We start from the raw sequence: 22,863 nt of genomic DNA on the forward strand, positions 1-22,863 counted from the left end.
GGCGGGCAGGCAGGAAAACCCACGGAACCACAGGCTAAATAATTATATATCAGGAAGGTCGCCTGGGAGAAGCTCCACAGACAAGTTATATTTTTAGCTGAATTGAGATTGATAAAAGGAATGAAAGTGACACTGAGCAGTAGCTTGTCAGGCACTCCAGAGCTGAGCTACTCACTGGGGCAGCTGGCGTCTGGGCAGAAGACAGTTAATAGGAGAGGCTAATATTAGTTTCTGAAAAGTCACATGGTAACAGAGTTTAACTTGTTATTCAGGGAAAAAGTGTTCAAGGAACTAATCGCCCAATCAGAACCCAGACTGACTGAGTTTAGAGTCTACGAGGCTCTGAATGTTTGACCCCAGGGTGGATGGGGACAAGGACAAACTATCGACTTTAGAGAGGGTAGGGGGATAATAAAGTCTCAACTATAATAACAAAAAGATAGGATGTTTATTAAAATCTCTTGTGTTCTAGGCACTGTACTTAAAGGCCTTTTACATACATTACTTGTTCAGTCTACTCAGTAACTCTTTAAAGTAGGTATTATAATCCCAAATTTATAGATGAGGAAAACAGCCTAAGGTCGTATGACTAGAGATAAGAGTAGATATTGAAATTCCGATCTTTCAGAGTCTAAGTCTTTTTCTTACTTAAGTGATGATGATTTGTATGTCATTGTTGTGATATTCATTTTTTTAAATTAATGAATATTTACATTGACATATTTCTGATTATTTTTTAAGTTTATATAAATGTATTTTTAAAATGTGTTATTTTCTTGAAGTTGGCAGCTCGAACTGCTGAAAGAAACCTCAATGATTTAAGGAAAGAAAATGCTCACAACAGACAAAAGTAAGTATCTTAGTGGGAACACTTTAAATTAGCTATTATTCTTACTGTTATTTCATTCATTAGGTAATACTTTTATAAGGTTAAATAAGAAAACTTGCAGTGAATCCAGCATATCTTGTGAAATATCTTTTAGTTTTACTAGGAATGACTAGTTTTTGTTTGTTTGTTGAAGTACTTGTCTTAGGTCACTGAAGTGGCACTTGGGGGAAACTGTTCAAAGATTCTTCTGTAAAAAGTATAACTAAAAAATTTTTTAAACCAGTGTAGTTGGAGGCAGGTAAAAATGGTTGGAAAGAGAAAGGATGAATCTCTTTGCTGTAACAATGCCCAGAATATCAACATCTCTTAATGCCTAAGTAGATAGGATAATATTCATTAATTTCTCTAATTTCCTGGTTTGTAGTATTGGGTGACATTGTTCTACAATAATAAAATGAAAGGTAGAATAAATGTCTACAGTGTACAATACCAGGGAAGAATAAACGTTTTTCTATGAAGATGGTAACAGTCTTCTTAGAGCGTTAAATTTCTTGCCAAAATGTAGTATTAACATTATCCAATATTAGTTTTTAGTCCTCTTGCCTGTCTTTTCTAGTCACAGAAATTAAAATCAAATTATTAAGTGTTTTATTTCAGATCTGATGATTAAGAACTAGAAATCAAGAACTAGATTCTTTTAAAATATCACATTTGTAGGATAAAAAGTTTACGAGTAAGATAGTAGGACAAATTAATGGGATTTCCAGTGTTATAACTGGAATTATATGAATCACATTACAATGGAAAGCATACATGACTCAGAGCCAGGACCTGTGTCTTAATTCTGTCACTTTCATTGTGAATAAATTATTTAAACTCCTAGTCTCAGTTTCCTTAGTTGTAAAATGACAGACTTGAACTGGTTGACCTTGGAAGACTCTTGTATCTCAAAAATTTGGTTTTGTGATATAGTACTCATGGTAGTCTAGTTTTGAAGAAGAAACAAAACAATTCTAAGGCTCCACAAAACATCACTATCCCTAGGGCAGCAAGAAACTGGTTACTCCGGTTAATAAGCAGTGGGAGATAACGGTGTTTTGGTCAGAATAATTTTAGAGGATCTGTTTATTCTGTGCAGATATTAAGATAGTGAAGAGTAGCTTGTACTTGGTAGTGGCATTTTTCTTGAAATATAGGTGCTTCTCTTGGATGAATAACTTAGAGATGTTTGTTCTTTATTTGCAGATTAACTGAAACAGAGTTTAAATTTGAACTTTTAGAAAAAGATCCTTACGCTCTTGATGTTCCAAATACAGCATTTGGCAGAGGTAGTCTTTTTTTTTTACCCCTCATTTAAAATGCACATTTTACATATATATTTAGCACATATAGTTTCTATTAGTGTAAGTTAATCCTGTTATTTATATAAATATTTTAGATTTTGGAACCAAGGTTCTAGTCTAAGCTCTCTCAGAGACTCCCAAGTTTCCAGGTTTTGTTTCCCGAGCAATAATGAAAATCATTGTTGCTTTCGTTGCTCAGTAGGATTTTGTAAAATGATATATATTTAGTACCTTGAGCTCCTTGAAAAGCCAGGTGCTTGGCATATGCTAAGGTACTCATTAACAATTTTCCGGGAGAGTGAATGAATAAGGAGTGCTTATATGGAACAGCATTGTGACTGTTTACCTATTAACTATACTTTGAAATTTGCTTGCTAAATAATTAAAAAATAGTTTTTAATTATTTAAAAGTATTAATTAAAAAGGTGGGAAAACCTCAGTCTGAGTTTTGATTGCTTTAATTACCTTCAACTGAGGACCAATTATTTGTTAGACATATTTAACATTTCTGTCTATTGTTAAGTTAGGGTCTGCAGTACTCTCAGACTTTTGCAAACAGTTTAAATTTTTTCATAACAATTTCGGTTGAATTGGAATTAAGCTTCTGAGGTAGTGAAAATAAATCTATATATAGGTACAATCCCATTTTAATAATCTTTGGAAAGTTATAAAAATCACTTGAGAGTAAAATTTCAATAAAACGAAAGTCTGTTTCTACATTAAAAAAATATGAGATTATTAAGAATTTTAGGTAGTAACAAAGATTGGTTTGGGGTGAAGTATACAGAAGGATAGTTGTTTGTTTGTTTGAATCTAACACAAAAGTTTCAGGGAGGGTAAATAATGCTTTGATCTTTTCTTGTAGCTGGTTTGAATACCAGCTACACCAATGTTTGAAATTTAACATGTTTTAAAAATGTTATTTTGTTGTTTTTTAAGTTTGTTTGTATTTTGTTTTTGATTATTGACCTTGGAAACAAAACTATTATTTGAGAGTGGTGAAGTTTGTAAAGTGGTAGATGTCTTGGCTATATATATCACAAAGTGATTTATTTGATAAATGGACTTTTTACTGGTAATGAATCAAAAGTAATTTGTGGTCTAGCTTCAGAGTATTTTATGCATTTTTCTTCTTTTCATAATCTGAGTATTATTCAAACAATTCATGGCTCAATACAGCCTATCTGGTCCTGATTTAAACTGAGTACTTCTGTGTTGCAGTTTTCACCAGCTGAAATGTCTGGATGTTTTTACTCCTAGTGAAAACAAAAAAATCAACCTGTATGCTCCCTATATCATCCTGTAACTCTAAAACATATCTCCAGTATCCTTTGCTTAATATAAATGATTAAGTGTATTAATTCCCAATAGGTTGATGTTTTTATTGGTTAAAGTGTCTATTTGGTAGACAAATATTGAAAACACCAGGCTTCATATTTAATTCTGTTCTATATTAGCAAAATCAAAGGATATGTTCGGGACATGGAATAAACTTAAATTGGCAATATGATGACCTGATGGTAATTATTGAAATAGGATTCTAACTCTATAGTGTAGCTAAGTGAAACTATGAATTTAAATATGCTGTTTTAATTATTCCAGAGCATTCCCCATATGGTCCCTCACCATTGGGTCGGCCTTCATCTGAAACGAGAGCTTTTCTCTCTCCTCCAACTTTGTTGGAGGGTCCACTCAGACTCTCACCTTTGCTTCCAGGGGGAGGAGGAAGAGGTATATTGTTTAAACATCTTTATTACTCTAGATTTCTTCCTTACTTTATATTTTCATTTCACCATACGTTAAAAATTATCTGTAAACATTTGGAAAATATAGGCATTCCTTGCACTTATTGGAAATAACTTTTATTTGAAAAAGGAGCTCTATGACATCTAATTTTAATATATTTTTCTCTTAGAAACAGTGCTATATTAGATTACATTTTGATCAAGGATTTGATATGTATCTTTTTAAACCATATTTTTGACTTCTTAAAACAATATATTACATGATGTAATATAAAATTTTTAAGACTACATAAAATACAATAACAGTATAACCTAGCATAAAATTGCATATATATACATATATAATATATATGTGTATATATAATATATATATATATATATGTGTGTGTGTGTATATATGTATTTTTTGAGATGGAGTTTTTACTCTTGTTGCCCAGGCTGGAGTGCAGTGGTGCGAGTTCGGCTCACTGCAACCTCCACCTCCCAGGTTCAAACAGTTCTCCTGCTTAAGTCTCCCAAGTAGCTGGGATTACAGGAACATGCCACCGTGTCTGGCTAATTTTTTTTTTGTATTTTTAGTGGAAATGGGTTTTGCTACCTTGGCTGACCAGGCTGGTCTCTTAATTCCTGACCTCAGGTGATCCACCCTCCTCAGCCTTCCAAAGTGCTGGGACTACAGGTGTGAGCCACCATAAAACTGTATTCTGATGAAACATTAAAATTTGGAATTAAAAAAATTTTGCATTAGTATCATGAGCTTTTTATTGCAGAAAATCAGAAAGTGAAAGAATCTTTTTATAGACTTAAGGAAACCAGTAGTGCTCTTCTTATAGGCAGATTTTTGATGGGAACCTCTACTGTGGTCTAAATCATTTGTTAATACATTGTGAAACCAGCCAGGATTGTCTGTTGTCAACCCCTTATGTGTTGTTGAGAATTTCTGTAGCTACCTCAGGCCTAAGCATTAGCTATTCTGCATTTATCTCATCAACATTACCCTGGTGTTATAAAAGGCCCTAGTACCTTTGAAAACTCCTGTGTACCTGGAGTTTTCCTTTTTTGATCTCCCACCATACTTACTTTGTCAAGTTGTTTTAAAGTTTTCTGTTAACTTGTGGCAAAATTGAGAGATATAGAGCCCTATTTATTCCAAAATCAAAAGTCTTACATTTTCCGTTCCAAGTCTGCGTTTTATAAGAGCTGATTACCTTCTTCACCAGTGAAGCATTCTCACTCTTTTTATCAGTGATTTTAACAGATTGAATTTGAGGTAGGAACATAAAGTAATAAATCTAAATAAAAACAACAAATTAAATCCCACAAATCAAAATTCGTATACTCAGTTGGCTATTACTCATCTAAATAGTATCTCAGGAAGTCTCTGTACTTGTTAGTTGAAGCTGTCGTTATTCCAAATACTTTTGGAACTCTTCCTTTGAAATGGTTTTCAAAGAATATGAGAAAAATCAACTTTCTACTCTATCGTCATGAGATATTCTGCCTTTGCCCATATATTGTTTGTATCCTCTTTCTCCAGCCTCATTTTGCTACACTTAGAACTGTTCTCGTCTACCTCCCAGTCACCCCTGTAGATTGGGCCACAGCTTGGGGTCCCTTCAGAGCCTTTGCTTGTGTTGCTTTTGAACTGGAAGCTCCTAGGGAAAGGGACTACCCTGTAGACTGATACTTACAGCCTAAGGGAGGCTTTGCATTAAGCACTTGAGGAAAGGGACTGATTTTGACATGTCTGCTGCAAGCTTAGGACTTAGTTCCCTAAGTCCATCCTCACCCCTCCATTTTTCACCTTGACTCACACCAAGAAAAGCATTTTATAGTATGTTATATTGCACACCAACATAAATATAATTGAAACCTGCCACATATAATAGTGCTTACCATATAGTTTTGTTGCTTTCTATTTGGTTTTATCTTGTTTCATTAATTAGCATTATTTTTAAAATTTCACACATCACAAATGAGTAGGAGCTAGCAGTGTGAAAAAAAAAACAGTGCCCTAGAAATAAGGGCGTAATTGGCTAAACTGCAAATATGAATCACTGGAAATCGAATCACTAAGTCAAGGATTGCTTGTAGTCAATTGAATATTTGAAATGATTAAAATTTACCTTTGATTTCTCCTCTTCTATCTCCTCTCCTATTCAATTTAAAGATATAAAATGTGTTTAGATTATCTACAAGGGTGTTTTACTATTTGTTTAAAAAGCTACAGAAGTTCTAGGTAAGTTGTCATTGGTTCTTACAGAGTTGATTTGAACTAAAAGTTTCTATGATCCACCAAAGGAGGATGGAGAGTACCCATTGTTTTTCTTACTTTTACTATCTTTTTAATTTGAAGTTTGGATGAGTGATACATTTGAATAATATTGAGTATAAATAGAACAATTTCTTTTTAGAGCACATTGTATGTAACTTTTGATTTGAATAGAAAACTTTAATCAGTAGTATTTTCAGGTTTGTAATTTTCACTGGGTAGTCACTTGGCCTGTAGCTCTGGTCTTCTGGAAGTAAACAATCAGGAGGGAAAGGCGTTGAATGTCTCCTTTAAATCTCTGTGCTTCATTCCAGATGAACTCAGCCTGACTGATGCTTGCATATTTTCTGTTTTCCCAGCCTTCTTCTAATGAGCTAATTATTAGGATGAAGAAGCTAGAAGGAAAGATTTGGGGAATTTAATAGAATGTATACCCATAAGGAAAAATGGTAGTTTACTTCCTGATTTAAAAACCAGTTGATCTGATTCTACTAAAGGGAGTAGATGGAAAATTTTTTTTAAACATTACTGTATATTAAACATGAATGCTTATGCTGATTTGTACAAGTTACCAAGAGAAGTTAAAATTAATTTTGGTTTCTTCTCTTAAAGGAAGTACTGAAATGGAGTAAGCATTTTAGTTAGACTTTTTTTTTGAGACGAGTCTTGCTCTGTCACCAGGCTGGAGTGCAGTGGCGCAATCTCGGCTCACTGCAGCCTCTGCCTCCTGGGTTCAAGTGATTCTTCCCCCTCAGGACCACAGGACCATGCCCAGCTAATTTTTGTATTTTTAGTAGAGACAGCGTTTCACCATGTTGGCCAGGATGGTCTTGATCTCTTGACCTCGTGATCTGCCCACCTCAGCCTCCCAAAGTGCTGGGATTACAGGTCTGAGCCACTGCGCCTGGCCCAGACTTCTTTTTTATTATTTACTTATTCTTGAGATAGTCTTATCTGTCGTCCAGGCTGGAGTGCAGTGGTGTGATCTCTGTGCATTGCAACCCCCTACTTCCTGGGTTCCAGCGATTCCTGTGCCTCAGCTTTCTGAGTAGCTGGAATTACAGGCGCGTGCCACTACACCCAGTTAATTTTTGTATTTTCAGTAGTGATGGGTTTCACCATGTTGGCCAGGGTCGTTTTGAACTCTTGACTTAAGGTGATCCGCCCACCTCGGCCTCTGAAAGTGCTGGGATTACAGCCATGAGCCACTGCGCCCGGCCATTTTAGTTAGCCTTTTTTTTTTTGAGACAGAGTCTCGCACTGTCACCCAGGCTGTAGTGCAGTGGCGCGATCTCGGCTCACTGCAGTCTCTGCCTCCTGGGTTCAAACAATTCTCCTGCCTCAGCCTCCCGAGTAGCTGGGACTACAGATGTGCACCACCACGCCCAGCCAACTTTTTTGTGTTTTTAGTAGAGACGGGGTTTCACCATGTTGGCCAGGATGGTCTCGACCTCCTGACCCTTGTGATCCACCTGCCTTGGCCTCCCAAAGTGCTGGGATTATAGGCATGAGCCACCATGCCTGACCCTTGGACTTTTATTGAAAAAAAAATTGTTTTCAGGGTGCAGTGGCTTACACCTATAATCCCAGTAATATGGGAGGCCAAGGTGATGGGGATTGCTTGAGCCCAGGAGTTCGAGACCAGCCTGGATAACATGGCAAAACCCTGTATCTACAGAAAATACAACAATTAGCAAAGTGTGGTTACACATGCCTGTTGTCCCAGCTGCTTGTAGGGCTGAGGTGGGAGGATTGCTTGAGTCTAGGAGATGGAGGTTGCAGTAAGCTGAGAATCGCACCTCTGTACTCCAGTCTGGGAAACAGTGAGACCCTGCCTTGCTGTTCTTGAGAATAATAAGCTTTTGTTTCCTGGACAATATAATTTTGGGAAGGCCCCTTTTCCCCCTCGATGACAGATAAATGAGGTATTAATGTATGTTATGAATGTTAAAACATTTTTTATATTTGTCTTTTCCATTTTAATTGAATATGGGTTTTATTTGTTTTTTTTTTTTTGAGATGGAGTCTCACTCTGTCACCCAGGCGGGAGTGCAGTGGCACAATCTCGGTTCACTGCAGCCTCCTCCTCCTCCTGAGTTCAAGTGATTATCCTGCCTCAGCTTCCCTAGTAGCTGGGATTATAGGCACCTGCCACCATGCTTGCCTAATTTTTGTACTTTTAGTAGAGATGGGGTTTCACCATGTTGGCCAGGCTGGTCTCGAACTCCTGACCTCGGATGATCAGTCCTCCTCAACCTCCCAAAGTGCTGTGATTACAGGTATAAGCCACTGTGCCTGGCCCTGAATATGGGTTTTAAATTAAGGTACTGTCTTTTCTGTGGTCATAAGAAGGGGACTTTAAAATTACTCACCCCTTTATAAATGTAAGCATACCAGATTTTCTTATCCAAAGGAATGTTAGCTCATTTAAAGTGATTATTTCAACAGTGCTGGTTTTTTTGAAACTATTGTTATAGACTTGTCTTCAGAACTTATGAATTCTACTTTTGAATGTGAAGCCATATAGAGCCAATTTATCTGTTGTATATAATGTTTTAAAACAGGCTAGTTAGAATCATTTTTGGGCAGAAGTGTTTCTTATTTTCTCATTGACTCTTAATACTACTCATTGAATTTGGGCAGAAGTGGAGAGTCATGTTTTAATATTGAGATGCATTTTTTTGCATGGTGCTATTTATTTATTTATTTATTTATTTATTTTTAAAATATGGAGTCTTGCTCTGTTGCCAGGCTGGAGTACAGTGGCCTGATCTTGGCTCACTGCAACCTCCACCTTCTGGGTTCAGGCATTTCTTCTGCCTCAGCCTCCCGAGTAGCTGGGAATACAGGTGTGTGCACACACACCTAACTAATTTTTGTATTTTTAGTAGAGACGGGGATTCATCAAGTTGGCCAGAATGGTCTCGATCTCTTGGCCTTGTGATCTGCCTGCCTAGGCCTCCCAAAGTGCTGGGATTACAGGTGTGAGCCACCGGGCCCGGCCTGCATTGCTCTTAAGTTAATCTGAGTGCATTTCCAAAAGAGTTTTTCTGAAAAATACTTTAAATAGTAGGAAAATTACTAGAATAGATACATAACTGCTAAGATGACTGTTTTAAAGAAATCATGCTCATTTGGATTATTGTAATATTAGTTTAAGCAAGAAAATCATTTATTTTAAAAAATCATTGTATTTTATATTCATTTATTTTAATATATTATTTCATATATTTTTTATTTAATCATTCATTATAATCACTTTATAATTATCCTGCTACATCTGGCATAGGAATCATTATAGCAATTTACTATCTACACCCTTACTTTTCAGATTTCATATTTATAATTTATGATTTAACCACTGATTTTTTGTGTAAAACAAGTATATAAGACTTTTTGAGATGAAACAAATTTGTGTATTTTTTTCTTTAATTAGGCCCAAGAGGCCCGGGGAATCCTCTGGACCATCAGATTACCAACGAAAGAGGAGAATCAAGCTGTGATAGGTTAACTGATCCTCATAGGGCTCCTTCTGACACTGGGTCCCTGTCACCTCCATGGGAACAGGACCGTAGGTTGATGTTTCCTCCACCAGGTATGTAAAGGCAATAGTTATTATTTCTTTTTGAAAGACAGCTGGGATGTGAAACACACAGGAATGAAAGAAGAGAGGGGTATATATGTGCTGTCTCTCAAGAAAAACCATGGTACATTTTGAGAGCAATGATAAATAATCTAAACAGAATGAATCTAAATTGAATGATTTGAGAATGATTTAATTGTTTAGAAAGCAGTTTTTCTCCCTAAATGGAATGTTTTTATTGTTTTTGTTGCTTATAGAGATAATGCATGTTTATTTTAGAAAATCCAAACAATGCAGAAATGTGTAAAGAAGTGAAAAATCCCTTTTGTCACCTCAGCATGTCCTTCTTAGAATTTAGTTGTAGGTATATATCTTTTAGAGTTTTAAAAATATATATTTATACACTTAGCTATTCAAATTCTTTAATCACTCTGTGCAGTTGTACCATTAACCGTCTTTTGTAATTGTCTTTTTCACCAAGCATTTTATCTTTTTCTTTTTTTTTTTTTTGGGAGGAAAAGAGGAAGGCAGGAAGTGAGGGAGGAAGGAAGGGATGAAGGAAGGAAGGAAGGGAGGAAGGGGGGAGGGAAGGAGGGAGGGAGGGAGGGAGGGAAGGAAGGGAGGGAAGGGAAGGAAGGAAATCAAGCAATGAGAGAGACATTGCCGACCTGGATCTAGAGGTTCACAAGTTGATTTTTTTTTTTTTCTTTTTTTTGTGAGAAGGAAAGAAAAAAAAATGAGTAAAGGAGAGGAAGAAAGAGGAAGAGAAAGAGGCAGGGTGAACGGAAATATTGCTTTATTCTGAAAAAAATGGGTATTAATAATGGCCAATCAATGTTTCATTTAAACCTATGAGTAGGTGTGATGTGGTATTGATAAGAATTATATTTTGTGTTTTTGAAGTGGAAAGCTCTATAAATATTTATTAAGTTTACTTGTTCCGGATCTGAGTTCGAGTCCTTGATATCCTTATTAATTTTCTATCTCATTGAATCTAAGTCTCTATGTATCTGGGTGTTAGGATTGTTAGCTCTTGTTGTTGCATTGATCCTTTTACCACTGTATCTTTGTTCCTTTAAAATCTATTTTATCCGATACGAGAATTGCAACTCCTGCTTTTTATTTATTTATTTATTTATTTTTGCTCTCCATTTGGTTGGTAAATCTTTCTCCATCCCTTTGTTTTGAGTCTTTGTGTATCCTTGCATGTGAAACAGGATTGGATGTAACATGCCGTTGGGTTTTGTGTATTTTGATTGGGGGATTTAGTCGATTTAAATTTAGGGTTACTGCCATTTGATGTTAACTGGCTGTTTTATCCATTTGTTGATGTAAATTCTTCTTTATGTTGGTGTTCTTTACTTTTTGGTATATTTTTAGAAGGCTAATACTGGTTGTTTCTTTCTGTGTGTAATCCTTCTTTCAGAAGCTCTTATAAAGCAGGCCTGGTGGTAATAAAATCTCTGAGTACTTGCTTGTTCATAAAAGATTTTATTTTTCCTTCAGTTGTGAAGCTTAGTTTGGCTGGATATGAAATTCTGGGCTGAAGGTTCTGTTCTTTGAGGATGTTGAATATTGGCCCCCACTCTCTTCTGGCTTGTAGAGTTTCTGCTGAGAGATCTGCTGTAAGTCTGATAGGCTTGCCTTTGTGGGTAACCTGACCTTTCTCTCTGGCTGCCCTTAGAATTTTCTCCTTCGTTTCAACCCTGGTGAATCTAACGATTATGTGCCTTGGGGTTGCTCTGCTTGAAGAATATCTTTGTGGTGTTCTCTGTATTACCTGGGGTTGAATATTGACCTGCTTTGCTAGTTTAGGAAAATTTTCCTGAATAATATCCTGAAGGATATTTTCCAGCTTGGATTCATTCTCACCGTCGCATTCAGGTACACCTATCAAACGTAAATTTGGACTTTTCACATAGTTTCACATTTCTTGGAGACTTTGCTCATTCCTTTTTATCCTTTTTTCTCTATTCTTGTCGTCATGTTTTATTTCATTAAGTTGGACTTTAACTTCTGATATCCTTTCTTCTGCTTGAACAATTCGAGTGTTTAAACCTGTGCATACTTTTCAGAGTTCCTGTATTGTATTCTTTAGTTCCTTTAATTCACTTACATTCCTCTCTAAGTTGTCTATTCTCAATAGGATTTCATCAAACCTTTTTTTCAAAGTTCTTAGTTTCTTTACGCTGGGCTACAACATGTTCTTTTAACTCACAGAAGTTTCTTATTACCCATTCCCTGAAGTGTGATTCTGTTATTGGGATGAGCTCGTTCTCCATCAAGCCTTGTTCCATTGTTGATGTGGAACTGTGATCATCTTTAGAGGGAGAGGCGTTCTGGTTTTGAGTATTCTCAGCCTTTTTACGCTGGTTTCTTCCCATCATTTTAAATTTATCCTCCTGTCGTCTTTGAAATTACCAACTTTCAGATTAGGTCTCTTGAGTGGATGTCCAAGTTGTTAGTTCCCAGGGCCAGAACAGCGGTGTTAAGACTGATGGTGCTTTTCTGCCCAGGATTCTCCTGTCTGGCTTCCTTCTTGTGTCCGTAATAGGCGACTCTGCCTTCCTGGGGCTCCAAACCTTGGTCAGAAGGGGAGCCAGTCACGTTTACTCTGCGTTGAGAACTGCTGCGCTGAGGTGCTGTCACAGCTGCTGCGCCGGCCTCAGGAGTCCTGGTGGGGACCCGTGTGGGTCCTCCAAACCTCGGTCGGAAGGGGAGCCAGCCCTGTTTACTCTGCTCCGAGAGCTGCCGCGCTGAGGTGCCGGCAAAACCACTGCGCTGGCCACAAGAGTCGCGCTGGCGACCCGTGTGACTCCTCCACTGGGGTTCTTCTGCTCCGTGAGCGACCAGAATTTGTCTGAAAGTGTGGCGTCTTCTAGTTCTCTGCGCTTCCACTGAGAGCTGCAATCCCGAGATGTTAGTGATTGGCCATCTTGGATCCTCTCCCAAGCATTTTATCTTACCAAAATAAATATATTTACCAGAAGAGTCACAGGAGAATATTTTGAAATACGATAATTACTGCTGTTTTAATAGCTGCAACATCTACATTAGGTATTTCGCCTAATGCTACCTCTCTCCTTTGCCCTCTGCCTCCCAACAGGCCCTGGTGTGTGATGTTCCCCTCCCCGTGTCCATGTTCTTACCATTCAACTCCCAACTTGTGAGTGAGAACATGCGGTGTTTGATTTTCTGTTATTGTGTTAGTTTGCTGAGAATGATGGTTTCCAGCTTCATCCATGTCCCTGAAAAGGACATGAACTCATCCTTTTTTATGGCTACATAGTATTCCATGGTATATATGTGCCACATTTTCCCAGTCCAGTCTAACATTGGTGGGCATTTGGGTTGGTTCCAGATCTTTGTTATTGTGAATAGTGCCATAATAAACATATGTGTGCATGTGTCTTTATAATAGAATGATTTATAATCCTTTGGGTATATACCCAGTAATGGGATTGCTGGGTCAAATGGTATTTCTATTTCTAGATCCTTGAGGAAGCCCCACACTGTCTTCCACAATGGTTGAACTAATTTACACTCCCACCAACAGTGTAATAGTGTTCCTGTTTCTCCACATCCTCTCCAGCATCTGTTGTTTCCTGACTTTTTAATGATTGCCATCCTAACTGCTGTGAGGTGGTATCTCATTGTGGTTTTGATTTGCATTTCTCTAATGACCAGTGATGATGAGCATTTTTTCATATGTTTGTTTGCTGCATAAATGTCTTCTTTTGAAAAGTGTCTGTTCAGATCCTTTGCCCATTTTTCGATGGTGTCGTTCGTTTGTTTCTTGTAACTGTGTTTAAGTTCCTTGTAGATTCTGGGTATTAGCCCTTTGTCAAATGGATAGATGCAAAAGATTTCTCTCCCATTTTGTAGGTTACCAGTTCACTCAAATGATAGTTTCTTTTGCTGTGCACAAGCTCTTTAATTTAATTATATCCCATTTGTCAATTTTGGCTTTTGTTGCAATTGCTTTTGGTGTTTTAGTCATGAAGTCTTTCCCTATGCCTATGTCTTGAATGGTATTACCTAGGTTTTCTTCTAGTGTTTTTATGGTTTTAGGTCTTACATTTACATCTTTAATCCATCTGGAGTTAATTTTTATATAAGTATAAGGTGTAAGGAAGGAGTCCAGTTTCAGTTTTCTGCATGTGGCATAAGGAAGGGATCCAGTTTCAGTTTTCTGCATGTGGCTAGCCAGTTTTCCCAACACCATTTATTAAACAGGGAATCCTTTCCCCATTGCTTGTATTTGTCAGGTTTGTCAAAGATCAGATGGTTGTAGGTTTGTGGCATTATTTCTGAGGCCTCTGTTCTGTTCTATTGGTCTGTGTATCTGTTTTGGTACCAGTACCATGCTGTTTTTGTCACTAGCATTGTAGTGTTGTTTGAAGTCAGGTAGTGTGATGCTTCCAGCTTTGTTCTTTTTGCTTAGGATTGTCTTGGCTATTTGGGCTCTTTTTTGGTTCCATGTGAAACTTAAAGTAGTTTTTTCTGATTCTGTGAAGAAAGTTAATGGTAGCTTGATGGGGATAGCAATGAATCTTTAAATTACTTTTGGCAGTATGGATATTTTCACAATATTGATTCTTCCTATCCATGAGCATGGAATGTTTTTCCATTTGTTTGTGTCCTCTCTTATTTCCTTTAGCAGTGGTTTGTATTTCTCATTGAAGAGGTCCTTCACATCCCTTGCAAGTTGTATTCCTAGGGTTTTTTTTTTTTCCTCTTTGTAGCCATTGTGAATGGGAGTTCATTCATGATTTGGCTCTCTGTTTGTCTATTATTGGTATATGGGAATATTTGTGATTTTTGCACATTGATTTTGTATCCTGAGACTTTGCTGAAATTGCTTATCAGCTTAAGGAGTTTTTGGCCTGAGATGATCGGGTTTGCTAAATATACAGTCATGTAATCTGCAAACAGAGATAATTTGACTTCCTGTCTTTCTATTCAAATCCCCTTTATTTCTTTCTCTTGCCTGATTGCCCTGGCCAGAACTTCCAATCCTATGTTGAATAGGAGTGGTGAGAGAAGGCAGTGTGCCAGTTTTCAAAGGTAATGCTTCCAGTTTTTGCCCGTTCAGTATGATATTGGTTGTGAGTTTGTCATAAATAGCTCTTGTTATTTTGAGATATGTTCCATCAATACCTAGTTTATTGAATGTTTTTAGCATGAGTGGGTGTTGAATTTTGTCAAAGGCTGTTCTGCATCTCTGGAGATAATCATGTGGTTTTTGTCATCGGTTCTGTTTATGATGGATTATGTTTATTTATTTGCATATGTCAAGCCAGCCTTGCATCCCAGGGATGAAGCCAACTTGATTGTGGTAGATAAGCTTTTTAATGTGCTGCTGGATTCAGTTTGCCAGTATTTTATCGAGGATTTTTGCATCGATGTTCATCAGGATATTGGTCTGAAATTTTCTTTTTTGTTGTGTCTCTGCCAGGTTTTGCAATCGGATGATGCTGGCCTCACGAAATGAGTTAGGGAAGAGTCCCTCTTTTTATATTATTTGGAATAGTTTCACAAGGAATGGTACCAGCTCCTCTTTGTACCTTTGGTAGAATTCGGCTGTGAAACCTTCTGGTCCTGGGCTTTTTTTCGTTGGTAGGCTATTAATTACTGCTTCAGTTTCAGAAATTGTTATTGGTCTATTCAGGGATTCGACTTCTTCCTGGCTTTCTCTTGGGAGGGTGTATGTGTTCAGGAATTTATCCATTTCTTCTGGATTTTGTAGTTTATTGGCGTGGAAGTGCTTATAGTATCCTCCAATGGTAGTTTGTATTTCTGTGGAATCAGTGGTGATCTCCCCTTCATCATTTTTTATTGTGTCTATTTGCTTATTCTCTCTTTCCTTCTTTTAGTCTGCTAGTGGTCTATTTTGTTAATTTTTTCAAAATGCCACCTCCTGGATTCATAGATTTTTTTTTTTGAAAGGTTTTTCTGTATCTTTATCTCCTTCAGTTCTTCCCTGATCTTAGTTATTTCTTACCTTCTGCTAGCTTTTGAATTTATTTTCTCTTGCTTCTCTAGTTCTTTTAACTGTGATGTTAGGGTGTCGATTTTAGATCTTTCCCACGTTCTCCTGTGTGCATTTTAGTGCTGTGAATTTCCCTCTTAACACTGATTTAGATATGTCCCAGAGATTCTGGTATGTTGTATATTTGTTCTGCTTGGTTTCAAAGAACATCTTTATTTCTACCTTAATTTCATTTTTAACCTAGTAGTCATTCAGGAGCAGGTTGTTCAGTTTCCATGTAGTTGTGCAGTTTTGAGTGAGTTTCTTAATCCTGAGTTCTAATTTTATTGCACTGTGGTCTGAAAGACTGTTACAATTTCTGTTCTTTTGCATTTGCTGAGGAGTGTTTTACTTTCAATTATGTGGTCGGTTTTAGAATAAGTGCTGTGTGGTTCTGAGAAGAATGTATATTCTGTCGATTTGAGGTAGAGAGTTGTGTAGATGTCTTTTAGGTCCCCTTGGTCCAGAGCTGAGTTCAAGTCCTGAATATCCTTGTTAATTTTATATCTCATTGATCTGTCTAATATTGACGATGGAGTGTTAAAGTCCCTCACTGTTATTGTGTGGAGGGTTTAAGTCTCTTTGTAGGTCTCTAAGAACTTGCTTTATGAATCTGGGTGCTCCTTACTGGGTGCATATATATTTGGAATAGTTAGCTCTTCTTGTTGCATTGATCCCGTTGTCATTATGTAATGTGTAGATTTATTTACCTTTGCCGTTTACTGTCAGTGACCTTCAGATGGAGTTATTTCATGGTCATCCTTTTTGTTGATGTAGATGCTATTGCTTCATGTTCGTTAGTTTTCTTCTAACAGGCCCCTCTTCTGCAGGTCTGCTGGAGTTTGCTAGGGGAGATTTTAAGCCAGTGGATCTTAGCTTGCTGGGCTCTGTGGGGGTGGGATCTGCTGAGCAAGACCACTTGGCTCCCTGGCCTCAGCCCTCTTTCCGGGAGTGAACGGTTCTGCCTTTCTGTTGTTCCAGGCGCCTTGGGGTATGGAAGAAAAAAACAACCTCCTGCAGCTAGCTCAATGTCTGCCCAAACGACCACCCACCCAGGTTTTTGCTTTAAACCCTGGGCCCTTGTCCTGTAGCCACTCGAAGGGATCTCCTGGTCTGTGGGTTGCAAAGACTGTGAGAAGAGCATGGTACATGGGCCAGATAGCACCATCCTGCATGGCACAGTCCCTCATGGCTTCCCTTGGCTAGGGGAGGGAGTTTCCCAACCCTTTGAACTTCATTGGTGAGGTGATGCCCCACCCTGCTTCTGTTCATCTTCTATGGGCTGTACCCATTGTTGAACGAGTCCCAGTGAGATGAACCAGGTACCTGAGTTGGAAATCACCAGCCTTCTGCATTGGGTCTCAATGGGAGCTGCAGACTGAAGCTATTCCTATTTGGCCATCTTGCCTGGGAATCAACAATTTCTTTTGATCTATCTTCAGGTTTCCTGAGTGTTTGCTTTTCCATCTCCATTCTACTATTAAGCTTATCTAGTGAAAGTTTTATTTTAGATGTATTTTTAGGTCTAAAATTACCATTTGGTTCCTTTTTTTTTTTCTTTTGTTGTATTTCTGCTGTTTAATTCCCTTTTATAAAAGAAAATTGGGGCTTTAAGCTGAGAGTATATATTGCAGAAGAGAATGTGGTAAGATTTGTTCTTATGTGATAGCTACCCATTTGGTACTTTTGAATTGAACTATAACCTGATACTGTTGACAAGCACCACAGCATCTGATTTCTCAGATTAAGGTCAGTTTTATGTTTATTTGCACTAAATTTCCTAAAATTGCAAACAAATAGTAACTTTGTCATAAACTTGTGATGAAATTGCAAACAGTAACGTTGTCATAAACCTGTGATGAGATGTGAAATAAGGTCACCAGTTCTGATGTAGAAGTTTGTAAACTGAGGGCTTTAATTAACTTTTAATTATTATTATTACTATTATTTTTTTAAAAAAAAGAGAAAGAAAGGGGGAGAGAGAACAGGAGTCTTGCTCTGTTGCCCAGGCTGGAAAGCAATCTAAAAATGGTATTAAAAACCTCTTTTATGCCAATAATTGTGCTTAACAGCAGAGACAGGAAGGAATAAGGGAAGAAAATAACAAACAAACAGCCAACCAATATTTCATTTAAGTCTGTGAAATGCTATGCAAATACTGAAGAGTGATTTACTTCCAGTTATGTGGTCACTTTCAAAAATAGGTGTAATGTGTTACTGAGAAAAATCTATGTTCTGTGGACCTGGGGTGAAGAATTCTATAAATATTCACTCAGTTTACTTGTTCCAGGTCTGAGTTCAAATCATAGATGTCCCTGTTAATTTTCTATCTTGTTCATCGGTCGAATATTAACAATGTGGTGTCAAAGTCTCCTGTTACTATTGTGGGGGAGTTCAAGTTTCTTTATAAGTCATTAAGAACTTGTCTTATGTATCTGGGTCCTCCTATATTGGGTACATATATATTTATGATCATTGACTCCTGTTGTTGCATTGATCCTTTTACCATTATGTAATGTCCTTCTTTGTTTCTTTTAGTCTTTGTTACTATTAAAGTCTATTTTGTCAGAGAGGAAAGTTACAACTCCTGATTTTTTTTTTTCTCTCCGTTTGATTGGTAAGTCTTCCGCCAGCCCTTTGTTTTGAGTCTTTGTGTGTCCTTGCTTATGAGATGGATCTGGATACAGCATACTGATGGGTTTTGACTTTTTATTCAATTTGCCTGTCTGTGTCTTTGACTGGAGCATTTAATCCATTTAAATTTAGGATTAATATTGATATTTGTGAGTTTAATATTGTCGTTTAATGCTCGCTGGCTATTTTGCCCATTAGTTGATATAGATTCTTCATTATGGAGATATTCTTTACCTTTTGGTAAGTTTTAGGGATGACTGATACTGGTTGTTCCTTTCTGTGTGTAGTGCTTCTTGCAGTACACACAGAAAAAAGAATATTTTCCAGCTTGGATTCATTCTCTTCGTGACATTCAGGTATACTTATCAAATGTAAATTAGGTCTTTTCACATAGTCCCATATTTCTTGGAGACTTTGCTCATTCCTTTTTACTTGTAAAGCAGGCCTGGTGGTGATGAAATCTCTGAGTGCTTGCTTGTTTGTGAAAAATTTAATTTTTCCTTCATTTATGAAGCTTAGTTTGGCTGGATGTGAGATTCTGGGTTGAAAATATTTTCTTTGAGGATATTGAATATTGACTCCCACTCTCTTCTAGTTTGTAGGGTTTCTGCTGAGAGATCTGCTGTGAGTCTGATAGGCTTCCCTTTATGGGTAACCTGACCTTTCTCTGTAGCTGCCCTTAGAATTTTCTCCTTTATTTCAACCCTGCTGAATCTAATGATTATGTGTCTTGGGGTTGCTCTACTTGAGGAATATCTTTGTGGTGTTCTCTTTATTACCTGGAGTTGAGTATTGTCCTGCCTTACTAGGTTAGGAAAGTTTTCCTGGATAACATCCTGAAGAATATTTTCCAGCTTGGATTCATTCTCTTCATGGCATTCAGGTATACTTATCAAACGTAAATTAGGTCTTTTCACATAGTCCCATATTTCTTGGAGACTTTGCTCATTCCTTTTTACTCTTTCTTCTCCAATCTTGTCTTCTCATTTCATTTCATTAAGTTGGCCTTCCACCTCTGATATCCTTTCTTCTGCTTGATCAATTCGACAGTTAAAACCTGTGCATACTTCGTGGAGTTCTCGTATTGTATTCTTCAGTTCCCCATTAATTCACTTATATTCCTCTCTAAATTGTCTGTTCTCCTTAGGATTTCGTCAAACCTTTTTTTCAAGGTTCTTCGTTTCTTTACATCGGGCTAGAACATGTTCTGTTAACTCACAGAAGTTTCTTATTATCCACCTTCTGAAGCCTAATTCTGTTAATGGAACACACTCGTTCTCCGTCAGGCCTTGTTCCCTTGTTGATGAGAAACTGTGATCCCCTGTAGAGAGAGAGGTTTTCTGATTTTGGGTATTCTCAGCCTTTTTACACTGGTTTCTTCCCATCATTGTCAATTTATCGTCTTTGTAATTACCGACTTTCAAATTAGGTCTCTGAGTGGACGTCCAACTTGTTGATTCCCAGCGCCGGAATCTGAGCAACTCCCTGCACCAACTAAAACAGCAGCGTTAAGATTAATGGTGCTTTTCTGCCCAGGAATCTCTGGTCTGGCTTCCTTCTTGAGTCCCTTTTTCAGTCAGCTTAAAAGGTGACTCTGCCTTCCTGGAGCTTCAAACGTCGACCCAAAGGGGACCCAGTCCTGTTTACTCTGCACCAAGAACCACCGCGCCAAGTCACAGGCAAAACTGCCAGGCTAGCCACAAGAGTCACGCTGGCGACCTGTGGGGCTCCTCCGCTGGGAATCTCCTGGTCCATGAGCAACAAAAATTCATCTGAAAGTGTGGCATCCTCTCGTTCGCTGCGCTTTCACCTGGAGCTACAATCCTGAACTGCTAGTGATCAGCCATCTTGGATCTCAGTTCCTTTTTTATAGTTTTGATTTCTCTGCTGAGTTTTTTTTAAATCTTTTTATTCATTATATGCATTTTTTAAACCATTGAGTATGTTAGTGTTATAATAACTGCTCTAAAGTCATTGCATGATAATTCTAACATCAGGGTCATCTTAAGGTTGGCCTCTAGTAATTATATTTTCCCTTAGGATGGGTCGCATTCTCCTCTTTCTTGATGAGTTTGTTTTGTATCCTAGACATTGTGGCAATTCTGGATTCTATTCTGTTTCTCTAAGAGTATTATTGGTCTTGTTTTAGAAGACCATTCACTTGAGGCTTAAACTGCAGACTTTTTCTCTTCTGTGGTAGATAACTCAAATATCAGTTCAGTTTTTTTTGCCTTAGCTGAAAACTGCTTAAATTTGCCTTTTACATGTGTGGTTCAGGGGGTCAGCCATAGACTTGGGCAGAGATTATACCCAGAATTTTGGGCTCTACCTTTCTGGCTTTCTCTTTTCTAGGATATCCCAATCCCATTGCCTTGGGCTCTGCTCTGTGCACTTGTTCTTCAGGCAAGAAAGTTTTATTGAGTTTTGACTGCTGTGTGCTGAAACTCACTGTGGTCTTCCTTCAGGCTACAACATAAAAGTGGAAAATGCACCCCCTACCTAGTTGCTATTCCTTTTTTCTTCCAAACTCCCACTTCTTTTCTAAGTTTTCCTGCTTTTGTTCATACTTAAGGGCTTCAGGCAATTTTTTTTTTTTTATATTGTCTAGAGTTTATAGTTATTTGTAGGAGAGTCAGTCTGAGTTTACTCACCTTACTAGAAATGGAACCTGGTCTCCATACTTTAAAAAAATTTGTGAGCTTCTAAATTGATATCTTCATGGGAGAGATATGTGTCCATTCTACAGAGTATCTCTAAATAATGAACTTGGTCCATTTGGTTGGACAGAGGGCCTACCTGTGTCAACTGTAATCTCAATGTCATAGACAAGGGTACTTCTAAAGACACATTAAAGGAATTTTCAGTATTGTTGTAAAATTTATGATGAGTGAGTAGGGCTAAATGACTCCTGAGGCACTAGCATAAATTAAATGCGTTTCCCGGTTAGATTCATTCCTACCTAAAGTTACAAAAATATTCTATATTTGGTCTTAAAAGAGAAAATAACACATATATATTTTTTGAGATGGAGTTTTGCTCTTGTCGCCCAGGCTGGAGTGCAATGGTGCGACCTCGGCTCACTGCAACCTCCGCCTCCTGGGTTCAAGTGATTGCCCTGCCTCAGCCTCCTGAGTAGCTGGGAATACAGGCATGTGCCACCATGTCCAGCTAATTTTTTGTATTTTGTAGACATGGGGTTTCACCATGTTGGCCAGGCTAGTCTTGAACTCCTGACCTCAGGTGATCCACCTGAGGCCCCGGCCTCCCCAAGTGCTGGGATTACTGGTGTTGAACCACTGCACCTGGCCTAGGCTTTTAAAATCTTATCATTGCTGTTAGATTTTTGTGTAACCTTGGGCAATAAATTTTACCTGTCACTATTTTCTCTCCTTCAAAATACGGTCTTCTGGATGAGTGTAGTGACTCATGCCTGGAATCCTAGCACTTTGGGAGGATGAGGTGGGAGGATTGCTTGAGGCCAGGAGTTCTAGAGCAGGCTGGCCAAAATAGTGAGATTCTGTCCACCCACCCCCGACACACAAAAACAGAGAAAATATTGACTTCTGTACAACAGGAATGGTGATGTTCTAAAGTGATCTGCCTCTCTTTTATGTAAGGTTGACTTATTGGGACTCATGAAGATTCCTTCTCACTAATAATTGTCTTTAATATTTTTCTTAAATTTTAAAATATTTTAATTTAAAATACTTATGTTAAAAAATAATATGACAACTAAAGTAAGTTTCTGAAAAATGTGGATTCTGCAGTTGAGATTATCCATCATTTAGTCTGTTAGGGATACTTTGTAAAATGTGTATATTTTCTTAACATATTACTACTTGGAAGAAAAGTTTCAGATTTCCATTGACTTAAGATGAGTTAGCAGAAATAATTTAAATAGTTCCATAATTATAAGGAATCATTTATTTTTGCGCTGTTAAATACATTGAAAAGGGAGAAAATTTTTCTTAGCTTATATAGTTAGAAAAAAACTGCTATAACTTACCTTTTTTCTCATGTACCCTATTCCAGACATTCTTTTTTTTTTTTTTTTTTTTAATTGCATTTTAGGGTACATGAGCAGAGCATGCAAGACAGTTCTGTAGGTACACACATGGCAGTGTGTTTTGCTTCCTTTCTCCCCTTCACCCACATTTGGCATTTCTCCCCAGGTTATCCCTCCCCACTTCCCCCTCCCACTCCCTCCCCTTTTCCCCCCAATAGACCCCAGTGTTTAGTACTCCCCTCTCTGTGTCCATGTGTTCTCATTTTTCATCACCCGCCTATGAGTGATAATATGCGGTGTTTCATTTTCTGTTCTTGTGTCAGTTTGCTGAGGATGACGTTCTCCAGATTCATCCATGTCCCTACAAACGACACAAACTCATCATTTCTGATTGCTGCATAATATTCCATGGTGTATATG

At 37.7% G+C, this 22,863-nt stretch overlaps 1 protein-coding gene across 22 annotated transcripts in view; it reads left to right on the forward strand.

The window, feature by feature from the left end:
- MIA2 (MIA SH3 domain ER export factor 2) overlaps positions 1 to 22,863 on the forward strand; it is a 121,385-nt gene that overhangs the window by 77,789 nt on the left and 20,733 nt on the right. For 11 of the 22 annotated variants that reach the window (XM_054239890.2, XM_009005975.5, XM_009005976.5 and 8 more), the window contains 4 exons: positions 783 to 850; positions 2,075 to 2,157; positions 3,775 to 3,903; positions 9,626 to 9,784. In XM_054239890.2, the coding sequence (XP_054095865.2) occupies positions 783 to 850; positions 2,075 to 2,157; positions 3,775 to 3,903; positions 9,626 to 9,784 (439 nt within the window). Of the gene's footprint in view, positions 1 to 782; positions 851 to 2,074; positions 2,158 to 3,774; positions 3,904 to 8,372; positions 8,469 to 9,625; positions 9,785 to 22,863 lie in introns of all 22 variants that reach the window. The other 11 variants (XM_009005973.5, XM_054239894.2, XM_078334821.1 and 8 more) reach the window with 2 other exon arrangements.

This window comes from Callithrix jacchus, chromosome 8 (assembly GCF_049354715.1).
Source record: "Callithrix jacchus isolate 240 chromosome 8, calJac240_pri, whole genome shotgun sequence".
NCBI classification, from domain to species: domain Eukaryota; kingdom Metazoa; phylum Chordata; class Mammalia; order Primates; family Cebidae; genus Callithrix; species Callithrix jacchus.